At 40.3% G+C, this 23,152-nt stretch overlaps 1 protein-coding gene across 2 annotated transcripts in view; it reads left to right on the top strand.

Moving 5' to 3' along the window:
• The window catches only part of ECHDC1 (ethylmalonyl-CoA decarboxylase 1), a 50,879-nt gene extending 27,861 nt beyond the window's left edge, over window positions 1–23,018 (top strand). For both annotated transcript variants that reach the window (XM_054982007.1, XM_054982015.1), the window contains exons 4-6: window positions 6,787–6,839; window positions 8,793–8,873; window positions 21,232–23,018. In XM_054982007.1, coding sequence (XP_054837982.1) covers window positions 6,787–6,839; window positions 8,793–8,873; window positions 21,232–21,631 — 534 coding nt within the window. In that variant the 3' untranslated portion in view covers window positions 21,632–23,018. The remainder of the gene's footprint in view (window positions 1–6,786; window positions 6,840–8,792; window positions 8,874–21,231) is intronic.
• The last annotated feature ends 134 nt before the right edge of the window (window positions 23,019–23,152 follow it).

Genomic DNA, 23,152 nt, shown 5'->3' with positions numbered 1-23,152 from the left:
AACATACCTACCTTCCTTTTGTCCAAATCTGTCTTACCCTAGGAAAAAGACATGGCACACCTTGGATGCGAGATGTGCTCACAGGGTTTTTCATATCTAGGACAGAGGAAATATGAAGGTCTTCCTCCTTGTTCATATCTTTAACCTCCCTGAACAGAAGGAAGAAAATGTCAAGAGCAGCCATTTAGCTGGACTCTCAGAACATGCATTGCAGAAACATACAAGCTCCAAAATCTCAACATCCATACAGGAATTACGTCACATTCAATATGCAGCGCCACAACCAATGCAGTACTCACCAAAAATGCACAGTATAAGTGGTATGCAGGGCAGCCATGTGGTCTTCGATCTGTACCTTCGTCAAACATTATAAACTAAACTCTTATGACTCTGTAGATACACCATTTGGCAGAAGAGCCCTGCAACACGTACTACGACCAGAGGACAATGACCCACCCAAAGGATAAGGACACTGCTATGGGAGGTCCCATCTTCAAGATGTCCTCCGGCTCAAAGGAAGAACAGACCAATGGATGCTTACCATGAAGGGTCCTTCTCCTCTGAGGAAAGGACATCTTGTTCCTCCCAGAGGCATCATACAAGAAAACCCCTAAACATCCCATATTATCTCTTGTTTGCTTATTACCCTAATAGATTAAGCCTGTTTGTCCAGGCTTAATCTATTATGTGAACCTATTCTATAATCATTCTTCAATTTTTCAGGATTTTTCCTCTTACTAGTAGTTTAAGATTCTTTACTGCTTTTGGAATCACCAAACTGAAAGGAAAGAGTGACACCCACTGGGAAATCCGGAAGTTCAACTCAGTTCCTGCCTCTCTGAACAGAGGGTTTGAATCACCCATCTTCAAGATGTCCTCCTTTCCTCAGAGGAGAAGGACCCTTCATGGTGAGTATCCAATGGTCCGTTCTGTAACAGCCAACTTGGTTCAGTCATTGGAGCCCATCATAATCTTCAGTTATATCCAGTCTGTTCAACTGTATCATCTTAAGTGTGTGTTTAATGTAGTATCAATCCTAGTTGATATGCCGCTGTCTGCCTTTCTAATGACCAAAGATAATTAGTAGACAGTATCACTGTGTAGAAGCAGAGATGTTCTCAGAGCACTAATGTGGTTTTGTTTTAAAGCTTTCCTTTTTTTAAAAAAAAAAAAAATTTTTTTATTGGATTAGATATCATTAAATTGTACATTACAATCAGTTTCCTTTAATTTTTCCAATTCTAACCCCCTCCCTTCCCCCCCTTTTGTTGACTTCCAACAGTTTTCCAACCCCTTGTCCCTTTTCCCTTACTCATTTCAAATTTATTCTATCTATCAAACGTAAACTTTCACTTTCTTCTAAGCTTATCTATATAACACAGTGCTCCTTCTGTCTTCCTACTTACTTTAACAACTAAATAATGCATAACTAAATAATACATTCTTGGCATATTTTCTTCTAATAATAATCATTTAGCTAATTTTGGTACTCTATACTCTATCTTATAATCTCATCTTCAATATGGGACAAACAATTTATCCCTCATTTAGCATAATTTTAGATACTTCTATAAACAGTACATTCAATATAAGTCAACCAATTTAACTTATACTCTATATATTACTTTTTCTACATATCTTATCTTCGTACTGCTTTAATTATATAATTATATAATTCTTCCATTATGCAACTATCCACCAAAAATAGTCAACCAATTTGACCCATATATACCTCCAAACTAAGTCAATCAATTTAATACATAATCTATACATTAATATATATTTTCCCACCTTGCTTAAATTTCTTCATTGCAATTATAAAATTATCTCCATTATACAATTATTGCCAAAAATGAAATTAGTTTCTATCCTTATAGTTAGTTAATTTCTATCATTATAATTCTTATAATAACACCTATAATACTTAATGCTATATATAATAGTCTAATAAAATAGTTGCTTAGAAATTCTCACTTATCTCTCCGCCCCCCGGTAGAGTCACCTCCCTCTACTTTTATTGTATTTCAGTAATTTTCAAACTGCCACAGTTCTCCTCCCACCTCCCATTTCTTCACTAAATATTGTTTCAGCTTCTCCCAATCCATGTTAAACTGTCCTGGATCAAGGTCTCTCAGTTTCCTTGTCATTTTGTCCATTTCCGCCATGTACAGCAATTTATAAATCCAGTCCTCAATAGTTGGCACTTCTTGCACTTTCCACTTTTGCGCGTACAAAAGTCTAGCCGCTGCTGTCATGTAAAATAGCAATGTCCTATATTGTGCTGGAATGTCCTCCATTCCCAAGTTCAGTAGCAGGAGTTCTGGGTTCTTATTAATTTGAAATTGTAAAATCTCGCTTATTACTCTTATTATTTCCCCCCAGTACTGCCTAGCTACCTCACAAGTCCACCACATATGATACAAAGATCCCTCATGCTTTTTACATTTCCAGCATTTATTAGACGTGTTCAGATTCCCTAGCGCAATTTTCTTTGGTGTCATATACCAACGATAAATCATTTTGTAGACATTCTCTTTGATATTAGTGCATGTCGTGATCTTCAATGTATTTTTCCACAAGTATTCCCACTCCTCCATTGTTATTTCCTTATTAAAGTTTATAGCCCACTTCACCATTTGCACTTTAACTGTTTCATCTTCAGTATACCATTTCAACAGCACTTTATATACCTTAGAGATTTCCTTTTTGTCCTCTTGTAAAAGTGCCTGTTCTAATTCCGAATTCTCCATTCTTATCCCTCCCTTCGCACAGTCCGAATTATAAAGATCTCTGATCTGTCTATACTGAAACCAATCGTAACTTGGAGACAACTCGTCCTGCGTCTTTATTTTGGGTTTAGAAAATTCCATTCGGGTTATCTCCTTGTATGTTAAACACTGTTGTTCATTATCGACAGTTCTCGGATCTATTACTTCATATGGAACCACCCATGAGGGGATTCCATCTTGTAGGTAATTTCTGTACTTCTTCCAAGTTGTGAATAGGCTTCTCCAAATATAATGATGTAAGAACATAGAGTCCGCTTTTACTTTATCATACCATAAGTATGCATGCCATCCAAATATTTTTTTATATCCTTCTAAGGCCAGTAATTTCCGGTTTTTCAACTTCATCCAATCTTTCAACCACACTAAACAAATTGCGTCATAATAAAGTCTTAGGTTGGGCAGTTGCATTCCGCCTCTTTCTTTTGCATCTTGTAACACTTTCATTTTCACTCGAGGCTTTTTGCCTGCCCAAACAAAATCTGATATTTTCCTCTGCCATTTTTCAAACTGCTTAGAGTCTTGGATAATTGGTATTGTCTGTAACAGAAACATCACTCTTGGCAGCACATTCATCTTAATTACTGCAATTCTTCCCAACCATGACAAGTTCAGTCTATTCCATTTAATCAAGTCTTGCTCTATCTGAGTCCACAATTTCTCATAGTTGTTTTTAAATAAATCTATATTCTTTGCAGTCAGTTCAATTCCCAGATATTTCACCTTACTTGTTACTTCGCAGTCTGTTATTTCCATTAATAGTTGTTGCTTTTGTTTAGTCATATTTTTACATAGTATCTTTGACTTCTTTTTGTTTACATAAAATCCTGCCAAATCTCCAAATTCCTTAATCTTCTCTATTACTTTTGACATATTCTCCATTGGATCTTCCACAATTAGCATTATATCGTCCGCAAATGCTCTGACCTTGTAGGAAAAGTCCTTTATTTTTATTCCACGGATTGCATTGTCTTCTCGTATCTGTATCATCAATATTTCCAAAACCAAAATAAACAACAGTGGAGACAACGGGCAACCTTGTCTTGTTCCTTTACCTATAGTCAATTTCTTGGTCACCTCATCATTCACCACAATTGCTGCACTCTGGTCTCTATAAATTTCCTTTACTGCTCTTATGAATCTTTCTCCCATTTGTAGCTTTTCCATGGTGGCAAACATAAAGTCCCAGTTCAAATTGTCAAACGCTTTTTCAGCGTCCACAAAGAAGAAACCAACCTCCTTGTCACAACGCTTGTCATAGTATTCAATAGCATTTATAACTGTCCTTAAATTGTCTTTGATTTGTCTGTTTGGCAAAAAACCGGCTTGCTCCTCCTCAATAACTTCAGAAAGCCATCCCTTCACTCTTTCCGCCAGTATCTTCGCAAAAATTTTGTAATCATTATTAAGTAACAATATAGGTCTATAATTTTTCACATTAGTCAAATCTTGCCCCTCTTTAGGGATCAGTGATATATTGGCTTCGCTCCAAGTGTCTGGGATCCGTTGATCCTTTAAGACACCATTAATCACATCTTTTAGGAATGGTGCCAGTTCATTAGCCATTACCTTGTAAAGCTTTCCACTGTGAAAAACATTTTTTTCTTTCAACAAAACACATATTTTTATTCATGGACAGATTATATCTCTATTTTGGCTTGCTTAGAGCACACTAGCTTTTTAAAGAATAATACTGAAAGCATTGAATTATGTGAAAATGTCTTTATTCTCTTAGTCTCTTAGAACCACATATTTCCTGTTGAGAAAGTTTTCTGTACAGTACTATACAAGTGGGATTCTTGCAGGGAGCATCTCATTTCTCCCTTCCCCACTGTGTCCTTCCCTGAAAGCACCTATAGCTTCTTCCCTTTTCCTGTTTCCTTCTTCCCTTTCCACCCACCAGCCGATGATCTGCCCCTCTGTCTTCAGCATTTCCTCCTGCTGGCATTCTCTTCCTGTGAAAATTCTGTTGAGCGTTGCTGTCTGCTGCTGGGCCAGGCAAAGTTGTGTGATGTGGACCCTTTAAGGACCTATGGGAGGCACCTCACTTTCTCAGTTATCACCTTTGCCACACTATTCCTTTTTCTCTTCTCCTGAGCCCTAATGTCCTCACCTTTCCTTGTTTCCTTCTCTCCTTCCCAGTTACCAGCCAACCTACTTTTTATTTGGCCCCCCCCCCCCACTTTTAGCTATATTTATTATTTGCTCCATTATGCCACATCTTTTTCCATAAAGGGGGCACAAAATTGTTGTTCTCTCCTCTATTTTATCCTTACAACAACAACCCTGTGAAGGTATGTTAGGCTTAGAGGGTGTGACGGGCACAAGGTCACCCAGTGTGCTTCCACTGCAGAGTAGGAATTCAGACCTGAGTTTTCCAGATCCTAGTCTGAAACTCTAACCACAGTGCCACACTGGCTTTAATGACAGTGGCTGCTGTTGAATAGTAGAAAGCAGTCAGGTCTGCTGGTGGTTGCTGCCAGGCCTAGCCAAAATAAGACCTAAAAAAGTCCCTACTCCTTCCCCTTGCCTTTTACTGACAGAAACCAAGGCTTGAAGGCCAACAATACTGTTGTGGTTGCCTACCAATGCCCACTGAGAGGGCATTTAGTTCTTAAAGCTACAGGCTCTGCTTTTTTAAAAAAAAACAGGTGGAGCCACATTGAATATTAGATACATGGATTATGTTACAAAATGTATTGTAGAAACTTCTGTGCTTGGGATCAGCAGCTGGGTACTTCAGGGCCAATTCTAGTCTACCCTGGCCCTACACTCGCTACTTGTAGAAAAGAGGTATGTGGAAGAAAACAGGGGATGTGGCCCTGAGATGAGAGAACAGTTCTCTGGGGGGAGGCAGAGAGAAAGAAGCTTGGCTCACCATCATTCATCCTGTCTTCAAAGGTGACAGTACCTTAAAAGTAAATGCTGAGAAAGACTACATGTCTTCAGATGAAATGAAGATCATGTGATCTGAAATAGCCTATGTCAGAAATAGAGTATGTGAGAGAGGATTTCTTCCCACTGATAGTTGATAATCTATTCTGAGTAATACCGTGAAGTTTTTTTGCTGTTTTGTTCCTTGTTTACTATTTTCTTCTGTTGAAAATGGGGGTGGGGAGACATACTGGTCAGCTATGCCATCTTTGAGCTTTCTTAATATAGAGATGAAGGCTTTCCAAGAGAGTGAAATATTGTCACTGTTGTATAAAACAGTGTGGTAATTAGGAAGCAAAGAAGTAATGTTTGTGGGAGTTTGTTACACCTCCTCCCTTATGGAGGAGTATTCAGGTGCAGTATACAGCACCCTTCTCCTCCTTTCTTTGGCATTTTGTATTCCTTGGGCTGTGGTGTTGGGGGTGCCCGTTGCAGGCCAGTTGGGCTTCTTTTCTCTCAGCCAGCTTCATTCCCATGTAGCCCCACTCCTTCATGCCAAAGCCCCTTCTTAGGGGGCTGGATCTGCCAGTATCATTTCATTTCCAGTGATTTTCTTCTGGAGAGAGGCTGTTCCTTCCCTCCTGCCAAGTACATCTGGGGCATGGCTTGCTGTCTGCACTCCTTTTTGGGCTGCCTGGCAGGGAGCTGGGTGATATCCAAGCCTAGCCTGAGTAGCCATTTAGCTTTACCCCTGCAGCTGGCACCCACATGACCATGAGGCCGGCCTAAGACAACCTCTACTTTTCCTGCTCACCATGCTATACGAATGGAGCTCATGCTAGTTTAAAAAAAGGAAAAGTTGGTGGGGGAAGAGCACTGTTCATGTAAATGAACTTGGTAAACAGATATGAGAAAAAGACATGATACATTTCTATGTGCTTGTCAACCTTGATACTAAATTTGCTACTTTGAGTTTCATATTGGATGCAAAAATGGACACATTAATCTAGGCAACTTTTATGCGAGTTCCATTCAAATCAAAAGAAATTGATGATATCCCATGGGGATTATTTCCTTTGAGATTAGTGTGCTTTGGGATGATTTAACCTTTTTTTTTACATTTTAGGATGGAATGAACATGTGTATGTTCATGCAAAACACCTTAACCAGACTTATGAGGTAGAGTGGTTTTTTTTTTAATATACCAAATCTGGAATGGGAATACTTGCAGAATTTTTAAAAGTGGCATCTAACTTTGAATGACATATTGGACTCTATCCTACAGTAGTCCATGTAGAGAGAGTTTATGTAAGAGGATCTTCCCCATCTGCACATTTTTGGGTTCCCAGAAACGTCTACTGAGGGTTGGAGTGGGCTTGTGAATAAAGTGCCACACAGCATGGTGTATAAAATCACAACTTTTGAGTGCATACAAAAGTGGAGGGTAAGTTTGCCCAGTTCCCCCTCCTAATTGCATCCCCCCCCCTCCCCAATGTGACACTTTGCTCACAAAGCTGTCCCAATTCTCTGTGTATTGTTTTCAAGTAAGTTCGGTGGGATGTTGAGGTAAAGTTGGAAAGATCTTCTTCTGTTGACTTCTTCTGCTCACATATCTGTAGGATTCAAACAAGTATTTTTAAAGCTAGATAGTTTTGGAAACTGAACACTTGGTTTGTATATAAACAGATCTGGCATTTAGTTATATTTATTCCCAGAAGAAAATTTAGCAAAATCTGGAATAAATTCTTTATCTAACTGTAGAAAATGCTGAAATCTTCTGGAAAACTGGCCTCTGTTAACCTCTATCCCCCCCCCCCCCCCCGTTGCAATGGAGGCCAGTCACTTTTGAAAGGTTGACAAGTAGTGTCTGAACAACTGACATAGGTACATAGATGGAACATATGCAGCGGAGGCGAATGTTAGTTCAATCTACCATCTGTTTTTTTCTCCACATATAAAGTAGATTTCTCTTTTTTCCACTATGTATTATCTCCTTTAGTCATCAGGAATTCATATTTCTCTTGCTCCTCTGTGTGCGTGCATGCATGTGAGACACAGAAAAAGAGAGAGAAGTTGTTTCTGTTGTTTGCATTTTTTTTAATGTCTGACCTAAGCACTTGGGGTTGGGGGGGGAAAGTCCTCCTTTCTCTGACATATAATCATGTTCACCCTTATTTGGGAACTTCTAAGTGTCTGTAGACATACTACTTGTACTATGCTTATGTAGAGTAAGTCAGTAAGAGACAAAGAAAAAGTAATAGCTGTTGAAGGTCGCACAAGAAGAATGAGGCAGAACATGAAAATGAAGGCAGTGCTCTCTGAATTTCCAAGGGAGAAAAAGGTAACTGAGTTGTTAAGCACGTGCTCTGTTTCTAAATTTCACATTCTCCACCTTACCCGTGGTAGTTAAGTTGGTGTCAGTTTCCACATGTTTGTGCAAAATTAGGCCTGGAACTCTCCATTACTAAGCCACAGTGTGTCTAACTTGAGAAGGAAAACTTGGTTTTAAAGTTCCACTCAACCCTGAAGTTCACTAGATGACCCTGGATCAGCCACCATCTCATAAGCAGATTAGAAAACTTGCGATGATAAAATGGAATGTGCATTTCTTTGAGCTCCATGCAGGAAGTCAGGATGACTGATAACAATCAGTTCATTCAGTATGAAAAATGAAAGTAACAAATCTTTCACCCTTGATAAATCACCTGCATATATCACAACACTTGGTAGGTTCTTTATCTATGTTGTTTCTCTAACAAGTTCTGTGAGCCTTTTTCTGTACAAAATATGCAACAACAAACAAAGTGAGATGCAGCAAAGTAGGGGACAGGTTGTGTATGAATATGTCCAGCTATTTTGAAACAGCCATGAAGGCAGCTGGAAACTAAGCAAATATGCAATTGCCTACCCTGCATAAGTTTGAAAAATATTTCAAACTCTTAGGCGTCATTGTCATATTTCTAGCAGATTTAAGGGTTTTTTTGCCGAGCTCTGGTGAAACTTCACAGAGTGCCATTTACTTTCCCTAGACAATTGTTAGCTCTGATTTGAAAAGTGTAACTTCTGATTATTTAATGATGTGTCTTACTTGTAGCCATAATCTTGCCTTGTTTTTATTTTCCCTATATGTAGGTTACCTCTAATAACAGTTGCTTTAGTTCAGGGGAAAGTTCTGGGAGGAGGAGCAGAACTGACCACTGCATGTGACTTCAGGTAAGGCTAAAGATGTCACTGGCCAGACAATGGTCAAGGATTGTGCCCAGGAACAAACTGGCAGCAGACCTTGAGTGATCCTTTCCTCAGTTTCTTGCTTATCAAGCAAAAAACATCACTGTGCGTGAGAGAAAAAAGCAATTTGTGCTAGTTCTTAATAACCGCTATTTGATTTTAGCTAACAATTGACTATTTCCCTTGGGCACAGATTATCAATTTAACAAATGAATGAATGAACAAATTTGGAGATTCTGGGTCTAGTTAACTCTCAAACTGGGTTAGATCCTGTGAATTGTGAGCTTTCTCATATCACCCTTCTGCCAGCAGCCTCCTCTGAAAACCTGATGTTGGAGTAACAGGAGCCCCTTGAACAAATTGCTTGCCACATGGGCTGGGGTTCAGGAGACTGCTATGAAGGAGGGAATGGGTAACATCGGCCCAGTTGCCTCTCACACTGATGGCGAGCCTTTTACTGTTTGCAGAAACTCCTCCAACAGAAGAGTGAGGAGGGGCAATGTTCCGGCTTCCACTTCTTCACTTTGGTGTCTTGTCACATTTTGTTCATGTCTCCCTTTACTCAGAGCTTTTTAGAAGTCTCATGCAGTTGCTGGAGAAAGGGGAGTTGTGAAAGATTTGCAAGCATTGTTCACAGGTTGCATCCCACTGTCTGGATCTTTACATATACCTTTCAAATAATTGATTTCTTCCATGTTGTACAAAGGCTGGATTTTGAGATTCTGCATAGGATAAGCAGAGAATTTTCTAGATTTCCACTTAGTTATCAATCTTGATGTTCCAATACACTGTTCTGTTTGAATCCCACCCACCCCCTTTAATTTGAGCGGGTCATTTTATGCAGCATGCTGCTGGATGATGAGTAAATGTTTATAGCACAAGCATGCCTGGGAGATGCCAACAACTTGGAAGTCAGGCAATAGCAAATGTAGCACTGGTCTTGCAAGCTGTTCCTTTTTTTGTTTAGAACATTTCTATCCCTCCTCTCCACAGCTGTTAAAAAATTAAACAATAACTAGCACAATGGTTGTTGGGGGTTTTCCGGGCTGTATTGCCGTGGTCTTCGCATTGTAGTTCCTGACGTTTCGCCAGCAGCTGTGGCTGGCATCTTTAAAATCTGAATAGAGATCTCAGAGATCTCTCAGAGATCTCTGTCTTTTGGTGCTACACCTCTGAAGATGCCAGCCACAGCTGCTGGCGAAACGTCAGGAACTACAATGCCAAGACCACGGCAATACAGCCCGGAAAACCCCCAACAACCATCGTTCTCCGGCCGTGAAAGCCTTCGACAATAACTAGCACAATTTGATTAAAACAATTAAATTGGCAAGATTCCAATAATCTCAACAGGAATACAATAACCAATAAAAAATTCAAATAGAGGACAGATTAATTCTCAAAGTGAGTAAATATATAAATGTTCTGTTAGCATAGATACTAAGGATGCTCATAGAATTGTGTTGCACTGAGTTTATCTACCACGATCTGTCTACCTACCAGCAGAACATGTCAAAATAGACCCTAGTGTGCTATCCTCACACCTTCTTCCTTGCAACCTACAGAACATTGACTTAAAATACTTAAGTATTAACTTTGGGGTATAATGTGTGACTGAAATCCTAAGTAGAATAAAGGCTTCTGAATCCATTTACAGTCATTGTGCTTATAAGAAATAACTCTGCTGAGGGTTGAACTCTGCAGCATTTATTCAAATAAACAAGTAAGATATTTTCTATTGAACAGATACATCTTAAATAAGCAGTTTGGGTCAAAATGTTGAAAAAGTTAACAAATTCTAAAAAGATAGTAGAATGCCAGAAGAATGAATACTTGTGGGGAGAAAAATCAGAGAAATGACGACTGAAATCTTCTCATCCTGAATACACACAGCGAGTGAGAAAGTGGAATCAAGGCAAAGGGAGATTAAGTGCATCCCTGGTTCTTCAGATGCTTGGCTTGCATATTTACTTCAGTGGGTCTTACTGCATTGTGAAGTACCATGTAAATCTCATGGTTTGTCTAAGTGTTAAAGCTTTTTGCTCATAAATTCATTCAGACTTCTAGTCAGATGCTTGTGCAAATAGCATATACCTAAAATATCCAAGTAAAATTAGCATGAAATAAATTAAACATCTCCACCCCACTTCTGTCTGCATTGCTAAGAGCCATCTAGATTAATAGTAATCTAGTAATAGTAATAGTAATAGTAATAGTAATAGTAATAGTAATAGTAATAGTAATAGTAATAGTAATAGTAATAGTAATACAGTGCTTAGCTGAAAGTTCTGCTTTCTCAGGTTTTCACAGTAATGGAGCATATATCTTGAAGTGCCGTTTTCTCAGTTGCTTGCACCAGAAGAATTATAAAGATTAGCTTGGCCAGTGGGAGGGAACATAATGCAGTGGTAATATGCAAGGTGGTTGGGTGGGGGTAAAGGACTAGGTCAGTTAGGAATCTATCTCTGTGGGCAAAGCAAAGTCCCCAAGCGGATTCTGTTGTACCTATTGTATGATACTATTGTACCATACAGATGTATTTTAGCCCATTTTAGTATCTGTTGCCTTTCTTGGTATTCATGCATATTCTACATTTCTTTATAGCAGTCTATCTAATAGTAAACGGAGCCCCGTGGCACAGAGTGGTAAGCTGCAGTACGGCAGCCCAAGTTCTGCTCACGACCTGAGTTTGATCCTGGCGGAAGCCAGGTTCAAATAGCTGGCTCAAGGTTGACTCAGCCTTCCATCCTTCCGAGAGCCAAGCTACAAGTGACACCTTACACAGGTTGGACACTTGTCAGCTTCCCTCAAGTTTTGATGGGAAATGTAGGCATCCTGGTCTTGCAGCTGTAATGGAGAGCCAAGCTGTAAAACCAGGATGCCTACATTTCCCATCAAAACTTGAGGGAAGCTGACAAGTGTCCAACCTGTGTAAGGCGTCACTTGTAGCTTGGCTCTGAGGTCGGTAAAATGAGTACCCAGTTTCCTGGGGGTAAAGTGTAGATGACTGGGGAAGGCAATGGCAAACCACCCCATAAAAAGTCTGCCAAGAAAATGTCATGATGCAATGTCCCCACCATGGGTCAGTAATGACTCGGTGCTTACACCTTTATCTAATAGTAAAGGGGTCAGCCTCTCTATGAATCAGGAAAGGTTCAAAACTTGGCCAACCATAGACAAGGTCTTTACATATTCTTTACATACATGGACAAGGTATTTGCATACTCAGAGTATGTAGGGAAAAAGTGACTTTGTAAATTAACCAAAAGAAAGGAGAAGGAAAAACATTCCAATTTGGCCTGATGAGCACTGACGTTACTCCAGTAGGAATGGAATGTTGAGAGCAGTTGGGCGTTTGTTTAAAGGGAGGGAGAAGAAATCAGCCTGCTCAGTCCCTTGAGAGCTTAGAAAACCTTAGTTGGAGATGTGGGATTTCCATATTACCTCTACCCCTACAGTTCCTCTCAAAGCCGCTGCTTCTTTTTCGAATGAATGGTGTTAAGTTAGATAACACACATAAGGATGTTAATATTACTGGTTTGTGTGAGTCATGTTATAGCAATAGGGTACCTTTTATATCAAACTTCACTTGCTTTGCTTGTCATTTGGATCACCCTCGCTCTCCTTTTTTGCAGTGTTAAGGACACAAGTGATAACAAGGGTTTAGAATGTGAGACCAAAAAAAATCAGTTCCTTGTATCTGAGTCTGTGTAATTAGGTAGCTGACATAATATCACTCTGTCATGAAGCCCTAATTTTTTGCACTGAACAATATAAAGCCAGAATTTTTCAGCTTCCCGGAAACCATTTGTAACCAAGTGTACTTTAATCACTGAGTTTTCATATTACGGTATAGTTACAAGCGCAAAGCACTGTATAATTACAAGCTCGCCTAATGTGGGAAGCTCTAGTTTGATATTTTCTGTTTTAACTCTTCTGTTAACTTAAGAGCTATCTTAGTGTTGGTCATATTAAAATTTCTCCCAGTACTTGATAGCAGTAGCATAGAAATAGGAGAGGGATAGGGTTCCACTTTAGGAGCACCTAGCTCCACTGCTAATAAGCTGGTTGGGAGAGGAGCAGTGGGAGCATGGTTCTTCGCATCTGATCATGTCTCTCTCCCCCTTGAAGCTCCATCCAGAGATCCATCCAGCATTCCTTTTCCTGGTGCAGACTTCTGCTCCCTTCCCTAAATCGTTAATGAGACAGTGGGGGCCCTCAGGAATGGTGTAGACTGCAGTACAGGAAGCTGCAACTAGAGGGTGGAAATCTGCAGAATTCATGCATCCCTCCCATCTTGAGAAGTACTCTTGCCTGTACTCTGATTTAGACGGAAATGACGCCACTGCTTCCTGAAGAATCAGAGTAGAGGTCTGTGTATTCTTTCTTTGACAAAGATAGCTTTGGAAAAGATTCTTTTTAGCAGCAGAGATGGTCTCATGAAATCATTCTGTGATTATGCATACTCAGAAATGCTGAATAGTAGCTATTGACAAAAAAAACAACAGCCCAACTTGAATAGATAGAATTTCTCTAATCATCAGGGCTACATTAATCAGTTGTTTAAGTAAACATTGAATCGGAGCCCTGTTCCCCTGACACCAGATCGCATTCTTTCTGGGAAAATCCTTGACTAGTGAATGTCCTCTTCTTGTTGCCTATGGAATTCCTTTTGTAGTTTCTTGCTACTAAGTAGCCACTGTCCATTATGTAAATAAGGAAGAGTAGCATTTTCTCCAGTTCTAGACGATTCATGTAGGGGTGTGAGGGTATTTGTTCATATGCTTATCTATATGGAAGCCTGTGTGTATAAAGACAGCCCACAGGAACTGCAGTTCAGCACAGAAGTGATTATAACGCATACTTAGAGTCAGTCGCTTCCAATCATGCAATGATGAACAAGGCGGGAGTTTACTCCCCTTAGGAGTGAGTGTAAGGTTCTGCCAAGTAGCTCTCACTGACTTCACTGCATGAGTTCAGGAACTGCATGAGTTAAAGCAATTTTATTGATAAGCTACGAGTATCATTCCCTATTACATTCCTTGCCAGGAATTGCATTTCACCACAAGCACCTAACATATATAGGATTCTAAGCACAGCCTAATCCCCAGAGTCCCCACCCCCTTCAGGAAACAGTTAACTAAGTTCAACAGATGAGCAGCAGGTCAAAGCAGAGATGATGTGTTAGAAACTCCAAGGCAATAAGGCCCAGCTTCTCAGGTGAATGGGAAACTGCACAGATAACAAACAGCAGACTCTCACATTTCAGGCAGAGAACAGCAGGCACATTCCAGGCAGCTTCAGCTTCTAACATCAGAGTCAAACAGAATCAAACAGTACACAGGACTTGGCAGAGTATGACAGGAGACATCCTGACATCGAGATGCCCAGCAGCAAGTGCAGATCCCAGATGGCTAGAGCTGAATTGGGCTATTGAAAGATCTGGGACATCATCCTTGGGAGCTTGAACTAGGAGATGGAAGTTTTTTCAACAGAGTTTTAAACACAACTAAGCAACCTGATAGTAACGCAGACCTGCCAAGAGCACAAGAGTGTCACCTTAGCTGAGAGCTCAAAGGAATTCAAAGGCTAGAACTCAGAAAGAGCTCTGTACTTCTGCTTTCCAGCTGGGGCTCACATCCGAGTTGAGGCCCTTGAACCAGCTTGGTGAGGTAATGGAACTTTGGAACCTTGTTTCATTGCTTGAGCAGGCTGAACCCCCCCAATCTGATGGCTGGAGGTGAGCACAGACCTCTGATCCTCAGATCAGCTTTGGATTTCCAGGATACTAAGCAAGGGTCCTGCTGATGATGAAGATATCTAGGAGGTGTCACTACACATTTCATCGGGTACTGCTGCTCTGTTTTCAAGCCTATTTTCACAGCTCCTAAAAACTAGAAATTGATGCTAAATTGCAAGAACAGTTTCAGACACACAGACTATATATGATCTACATGTGTGGTGTAGTGGTTAGAGTGTTGGCCTAGCATCTGAGAAACCCAGGTTGAAATTCCCACTTTTCTCTGAAGCTCACTGGGAGATAGTTGTGAGGATAAAATAGATAAGGGGAGAACGATGCAAACCATTTGGGTCCTCATTTGGTAGAAAAGCAGGATATTAATATATAGCTAAAACATAGATCATACGTTTTCATTATTACTCTAGAGTTCAGTAGATTTTTGTTCAGAGAGCCAATGTGGGTAGAATACTGGGACTAGGACTGGGAAAACCCATCTTCAAATTTCTGCTTGTTGTGAAAGTCAACAATGGACCAGTTATCTCCAGCCTGACATACTACTTAGGGTTGCTGTGAGGAGAAATTGAAGGGAGAGCCATGCATCTTGTCCTCCTCTTCTTGGAGAAAGGAGGTTATAAAACTATAATACTACCTAAATTTAGAGGAGCCCAACCTTACAAAATTTTATTTCATTTGACCAGACAGCTCAGCTGCTGTTCAAATAATGGCCATCGTGTGTAAAGAAGGGATTTTATTGCTCTAACTGCCTGTGTTATGTTTAAGCTAGTTGTGTGAGGGTCAAGAGCCACAGTGCAAGCAAGCTGCTGTGTGAAGGCTAGACAGCCCGGAAAACCCACAACAACCATCGTTCTCCGGCCGTGAAAGCCTTCGACAATACAGCTAGACATTCCCTTTCTGTTACAGATGTGCTGAGCAATTTTCACTGCAGAGCTTTGATTTACTGCCTACTTAATTGCTGGCTGTTCTCTGTGAAAGCAGTATCTTTGTATCTACTAGCGGCAATAATCCGGAAGAAAACTTTGTATATTTGGAAAAAATTACGACTTGAGAGCACTTTCCACCACCACCGCCATACATTAAATAAGCTGTCCTCCAAGCAACTTTTAAATCCCATCTTCAGCACTGTATATGATTCCTCTGCACCACCAGCAACTCATTTATTTATCTGAAGCACACCAGATTAAGACCCATGATGCTCCTGTGCAAGCCAGTAGCAGAAATTAATAGGTTGGATAGCAATTGTAGTTGGTGATTTGTGTATTCTATTCATAGAATCTATTCATCTGCATTTCCCTCTGTACATTTTTAGAGTCTCTGCTTTTCATTTTTTTCATTTAAGATCTAAGGGTGACCCTACTCCAAATTCCCCCTACTCAACACACAGTCTGTGTAGAGCTTTTCCTGTAGTGACTCCCCACTGAATAACTACGTTCCTGAAAAAGACAACTGAGCCTCAGGCAGTGACGTTTTGAGCAGGCATCTTTCAAAGTCTTATTCTTGGATGTTGCTATATAGATTAATGTTTGGATTTAGACTTTCATAATCGCTTGTCCTTTACATGTATGCATTTGTGTGTATGGCATTTTATTTTTTGCAGTTCTAGTAACTTGCCTAGATTTTGTTGCCCTCTGTAATCTCTCTTGGACTCTATTATGTGAGGAAAGCTAGTGGATGAATATCTGGGCTGTAGACCAAGCCAGTGGTGTGTAGCGGTTAGAGCAGGGATCCCTAACTTTTTTAGCCAGCAGGGATTTTTTGAATTCTGACATAGGATGATGGGTTTAACCAAAAAATGGCTACCATGGTAGGCAGAAACAACAGTAAAATGACAGGGAGTGAGGTAACTCTGATAGTAGGTTCCCAGCATTTCAGGTAGAAGCTGTTTAGCAGAGTGCCTTTTAAAATTAACATGTTTAAAAATATTTTCTAGCCTTCACACAAAGTAAGTATACATATTGAGCTACCTAAGAAACACTCTTCTGGTAGTATCTATCTTCATTTTGCTGGCATCTAATGCACTTATGCAAAAGGAAAAGGGAAAAAACCATCTTTTCTTGGCTATCCCTTTTACATGAGCCCAACCATTTTTAACCTGCACTATTTAGTTGTAACAATGACATTTGGTGCTGAAAGGCTGGTGAGAGCTCCTTGCACATGCGTACAGTAAGAGATTCAGGCCAGATTTTGATATGAACATAAATGATTTTTGAAAAGTGGGCAACATTTGACATAGTGATATTATTATCAAATTCCACCTTAATTAGAGAAATACATTGAAACTGGGAAGATCTGATGACTTTGATAGACAATCCAGTTAGGTTCATTAAGCATTTTCGCCATGCAGTCCTATTGTGTTTAGCCAGAACCAAGTACTATGGTGTTTATAGAATACCACTCTGTTATTTGCACAAAGTACTTTACATAAAATCACTGTCAGCATTATACCATAAATTTAAAAAGCCCTCAAAAAGCCTCACCAGGTCCTTCCCACTGTATAAAAACACACTTGGGGGGCGCCATAGTCTCCATAGACAGCATGCTGGTGATATATGATGAGTTCGAGTGTCAGGCTAGGATCTGGAGGACCCAGGTTCAAATTCCTACTCTGCCATGGAAGTTTGCTGAGTGACCTTAGGCCAGTCACACACTGTCAGCTTAACCAACCTCGCAGAGTTGTGAGGATGAAATGGAGGAGAGGGAAATATTATAAGCTGTTTTGGGTCCACATTAGAGAGAAACGTGGGCTAACAATAGTAAATAAGTGAATGATGCTGGCTTATGAATAGCTATGCACACATCACATTAAAATCCTTCCCCTATCTATGAACCATGGAAGAATCTCACCAGCCTCAATGTTCACGCTTTCCTCTCAGTTCTTCAGTCTTCTTGGTGTAGTGGTTACGAGTGGCAGGACTCTAGTTCAGAGAACTGGGTTTGATTCCCCACTCCTCCACTTAAAACCAGCTGGGTGACCTTCAGTTAGCCACAGCTCTTTCAGGGCTCTCTCAGCCCCACCCACCTCACAGGGTGATTGTCATGAGGATAACAACAACACACTTTGTAAACCGCTCTGAGTGGGCATTAAGTTGTCCTGAATATAGGTATATAAATTGAATGCTGTTGTTTTTATTATTATGACCCAGTACCACAAGCCGAAGCACCATCCCTACAATCTCCCATATACATCTTCGTCTCTAGCCCACCACATCAGTCACTCATTTTCTCTGTCATTCTCCTTCCTTTTCCTTGACTACGTGGTGCTGTTGCTTCCCTCTCCCTTTACACACATGTACTGTTTGTGGTCCAGCTCCATTTCTACAAGCACAATAGAAGATTAGGTGAATTCAGTAATGTTAGAGAAGACTTGGCACTGCGAAGACCAGTAGCCTCCTTCAAATAATTTAGTATAGCTTGCCTATTCAAGGTCATGGCTCTGTTCCAGTGAGCCTACAGAGATGTCATTAGTTTCCCAAAGAACTGTGCTAGTTTTCTCTTGCACTGTGGCTTTAATGTCAGTATTGTGAGGTGTATTGTGAGAGAGTATTCAGATGAGAGGCAACAGCAGGAGGTAGATCCTGATCATTGTAGAAGTTAACCATTTCCTGCCACTTTCCAAATAAAGGACAGTATCCTGTGCATTCTCATTCTGCATATGTTTTATTACTGCTGGCTAGATTTCCTTTCCTTTATTTTTTCCCTTCTGCCATTCTAAAGACTGCAGGCTGTCTGGTTTCTTCTCCTGAACTTGTCTAAACTACAAGATTTGGGTACAGTAGCACCTTAAAAAACAAATTTCCAGGGTATGAGCTTTTGAGAGTCCAATCTTCCTTTGTCACTGTATAAATACATGACGGAAACTTAAGAACCACCTTATACCAAAAACCAACTGATCACCAAAGATACCTACATGTCTCCAGTCATCATCCAAAACACAACATGCTGAGCTCTACACTGCAGCCACATCTGCTCCAATCCATCTGACTGAGATTCTCACCGTGATCTACAACAGAGATGTCTGGAATTACAGTACTCACTGGGGAAAAAACTAACCATGGGGTTCATGGTCCATCCCATTTCACGAACCACAAACTTTCATGAACTTGCCCCTGTTCACGAACCAGTTCATGGTTCATGGGGTTTAAATGCCCCTTTCTGTGTTGCTGCGAAGTGGCATGGAAAGGGGCATTTCACCCCTGCTGGCTTGGATCAGCTGCTTGTTGGGAGATCCAGGGGTGGAAATGCCCCTTTCCCTGCCGCTGTGAAGCGGCAGCACAGAAAGGGGTATTGGGGTTTAACACGAACCCAAACGAACCGGCAGACCAGTTCATGGAAGTTTGTGGAAAACGGGCTTCCACAAACCACTGGTTTGCGAAGCACGAACAAGCCCGGTTCGTGACAAACTTTGGCTCCTCTTGCAGTTTGTGCCCATCTCTATTCACTGGATGTAGTAAGAAAGTAGATCAACAAAGCCACAATGATACCAAGGGATGATGACCTGCTACAAGATAAGCTCAAACGGAACAACAACAGAACACCTGTTAGTCACATACAGCTCTCAGTTGAAACCAGTTCAACCTATGCTGGACAATGATACTGCTCTCTCACAGGCATTGAGAGGCAAATGTTTTCTTGCCCACAGACAGCCGCCCCAACCTTAAACAACTCCTCATTCACAACAGTGTACTTCTCAACAAGGACATGAACTCTGGGACCAAGGCCTGCAGTAAACCAGGATGCTAACCCCGCCCCCATATTCACTCCAACAACACAATCATCACTGGACCTAACACACCAGCTGTATCATCTCAGGCTCATTCACTTTTTCGTCTTCCACTGTTATATATGCCATCAAGTGCCAGCAATGCCCTTCAACTCTCTATATTGGACAAACAGTTCAGTCCCTTTGCAAAAGAATGAACAAAAATCACATTAAAAAAATGGGAGAACATTTCAGTCTGCCAAGACTGACCTAAGAGTAGCAGTACTCAAGCAGAGAAACCTTAAAGGAAATTATAATTTGAGATTGCTGAAATTGAGTTTATTTGCAAATTTGGAACAGATCCTTCGAGGTATAATTGGGACGTAAGAGTTTTCTTGCAATATAGATGCTAATTTTCTGTACTTCACACCCAGGCTCTATCAAGCTAAAACTGCAACATGTATTATAGCTAGCTTCCTGACACTATAATTTACAATAACCCTCCCACCCTCTAACTGGATTATAAGGATCCTTTCCTTTTTCTACTCCTTGCATATGATGAGGGGAGCTCTGACTCTCAAAAGTTCATACACTGGAAATCTAGTTGGTCTTTAAGGGGCTACTGGACCCAAATCTTGCTCTTCTTCAATAGACCAACATGGGTACCCACGTGAAACTATCTAAACTACAGGAGTGTGTTTGGCCTTCTCTTTTTTTCACAATAGTACATGAAAAATTAGCTGTCTTTCCAGTTCCCTAATCACTATCTGGAGCAATTTCAAGCTTCTTTGAGCTGAAGAGGCCCTCATTTTTCTCTCCTGTTCATTCTTACACATTTCAAAAAAAAAAAGAGCTTTTTGGTCTGTTACTTATTTTACTGTAGTATACTCATTCTGTGGACCATAGTTATGAATGGTCCCCAGCCTCCAAGCTATCCAGACATTTGCCCCACTTACCAATTATCACCATTGTCAGCTGGACTCTCTCTGGAACTTCATCCCTCTAACAAGTTTTAACCCTCATACTGAAATCTTTGCTCTTTGAAACATGTCTTTGCTTTATTATAAGGGATTTTTATGCCTGCATTTTGGTTAGACAAATGTCTTGTATTTCTTATGGGAATGAAGATAATAGTTGGGATACATCAAAACTGGGTGTGTGGGTAGTTTGAAGAAGAAAATCAGCAAAAGTTGGCACCTGTCTGCTGAAATCCAATGTGGGATCCAAACAATTCTCTAGTCCAGTTGCTATGAATGTATTTCCTCCGCCTTTTGTAATGTGTGTTCTGCTTGTAATCTGCCCTTCCTCTAAGACTTCAGGCTAAAAATGACCATGGCGTTGGTCTTCCCCCATATGCTGAAGAAGTCGTGAAAACTGGACTTTACATGAAAGAACTAAAAAATGTGAACATACATAGTGGTGTAGTGACTGGAGTGAGGATCTGTGAGGCCCTGGTTGAAATCCTGTCTGCCTTGGAAGCTAGTTGGGTGACCTTGGCCACATTCTCTCAGCCTAACCTACCTCACAGGGCTGTTGCAAGGATAAAATGAAGTAGAGGAAAATGATGCAAGTTGCTTTGGGTTCCCATTGGGGAGAAAGGTGGACTATAATTGTAAAATAATAAAATTTCAAAACTAAAAAACCAAGTTTGAACATTCCAGTTTGATTTTCAACTAGAAATTTTTGTTTAAATAGTAATCAGTCTTTTTATGTTACCTGTTTCAGTTGTTTGATGTTTGGCTAGTCTGCCCAGCATTAAGAAATGCTTCTGCCAGTGCATCTCTTGCTACCCACAATTGTGTTTTACATAATGAGGCAGAAAGCAGAGAAGCATGAGTTCTCGTGTTAAGTACAAATTAACAACCAAATGCTTGTTTCCCTCTTAACAGGTTAATGACTCCGGAAAGTGAAATTAGATTTGTTCACAAGCAGATGGGCTTAGTACCTGGCTGGGGAGGAGCTGCCAGGCTGGTACACATCCTTGGCAGCAGCCCCGCCCTCAGGTTGCTCAGTGGTGCTGTGGAAGTGCAGCCAGAAAGCGCCCTTCATATTGGCCTGATAGAAGCCATCTTGTCCTCTTCTGATGAGCCCCTAGAAGAAACATGTACATGGCTCAAGCTGCATACAAAGGGCCCAGCTGAAGTGATTCAGGCTGTAAAGAAAGTAATTCTGGCAGGAAGAGAGCTGCCACTGGAAACTGCCTTGAAAACTGAAATGAAGATTTTTGGAACTGTTTGGGGAGGGCCTGCTAACTTGGAGGCCTTAACTCAGAGAACAAAACACAAATGAATAATTTTAAAACACAAAAATATTTTTTATCTGTTGTAAACAAACTGCTGCCAATCATGGATGCAGGGGAGGCAGTTAAGTATTTTATCAATTGATTGGGCATTGACAGGCTCACTATTTAAAATCACAGCTAAAGTGGAAATTCAGTAGTGCTGAGAATTGTAGGGCAGGAATTTAGTGCCAGGAAACCTCAAAACAGACAGATCAAATATTAAGTATATAGTTGAAAGTATTTTTCTTGAATTATGAGTCAGTTTTCAGTCAATTAACCAAATCTGCATGATAAACTCCAGCAGATAGGCTTTGGTGACACCAGTATGAACTGAACTTCTGACTATCCTGTAGCCCAGGTGTGGAAAATATTTGTTGACTATTTTCAGCTTAATGAGTCTGGCAAGGACCCACCTTTAGACTTCTTTTGGAAATTTATAAAAAGGTAGTTTGAGTAAGCCACACAGGATGTATTCAGAGGTATGGAAGGAAACATTTGTTGTATTTATGGGCTTGTATAAGATTCTACTGGCACAAAGGGTCTCAAGCCAGACCCAAGTCACAGTTCTTTTTGAGCTGTCATTTGTACCTGCCAGTTTTCTCTTTATGGACAGAAATTTAGAAAGTAAGAGCCTATCACAGACAGCAGTGAGCAAATTACAACAGAGGACCTTTTGTCTGATCATCAATTGGTGTACAACTGATGATAAAGGTATCTGTAGAGTTAGTGATAAAACAGCATGTGAGATATAGCAATTTAGTATACTCAGCAAAGATGCTTCATGGTTGATAAACGTTAGAATGTGTGAGAGCTGAAATACCTGAAATGACTGTTCTTCAGCCAACTAGGTTCTCTGAACAAATAGATTCTTATTGAGACTTTCTTGGTACAAATGTGCAAACTGGAATCTATCCCTTTCCTGGATTATTAGTACCTGAGTGTAAAAGAGACATGATACTAGCTTGTAGCCAGTGAGCTGTCAGAAAGTATATAAACACTGCTAGCTAGATTTAAAATTGAAGGGGATGGGTGCCAGTAGTAGGTTTCTTTCCATGGTCCAGTTATGAATTTTTAGCAATTATTTAATTCTTTTGAGTTTCATGAAAATAAACTTTGCTCTCACCTGAATCTGTGCTTTACATAGTTGGAACACAGTGTGTGCTTCAATTAAAAGCCTGATCTACATTTTATAAAAATCAGTAAATTTGCTTAGTGATATAAATGTTATGTCAGATGGTAAGGTAAAGCTATTTTTAGAAAACCAAAACATGTATTATTCCTCCATTATCAGTAACCATAACATTAAAACACTTGAAGTCTACAAAAGCAATCATTGTGTAAAAAGAAGTAAATGAAGTAAATCCTCCTGCATGACCCTCTCTTATATGTGACTACAATTGGTTGGTGACATCAGCAGAACTAGCTTATAGGTGGTCTGTCTGTGATGAAGATGACCATTACCTGTATCTTTCCAAATCTCACCTGAGAATTGGGAGACTAGAACAGTATGTTTGTGTTTTTTGTAAGTT

This window comes from Eublepharis macularius, chromosome 1 (genome assembly GCF_028583425.1).
Source record: "Eublepharis macularius isolate TG4126 chromosome 1, MPM_Emac_v1.0, whole genome shotgun sequence".
In the NCBI taxonomy this organism is placed as follows: Eukaryota; Metazoa; Chordata; class Lepidosauria; order Squamata; family Eublepharidae; genus Eublepharis; species Eublepharis macularius.
The sequence above is the reverse complement of the archived record's forward strand: the minus strand, read 5'-3'. Positions and strand labels throughout refer to the sequence as shown.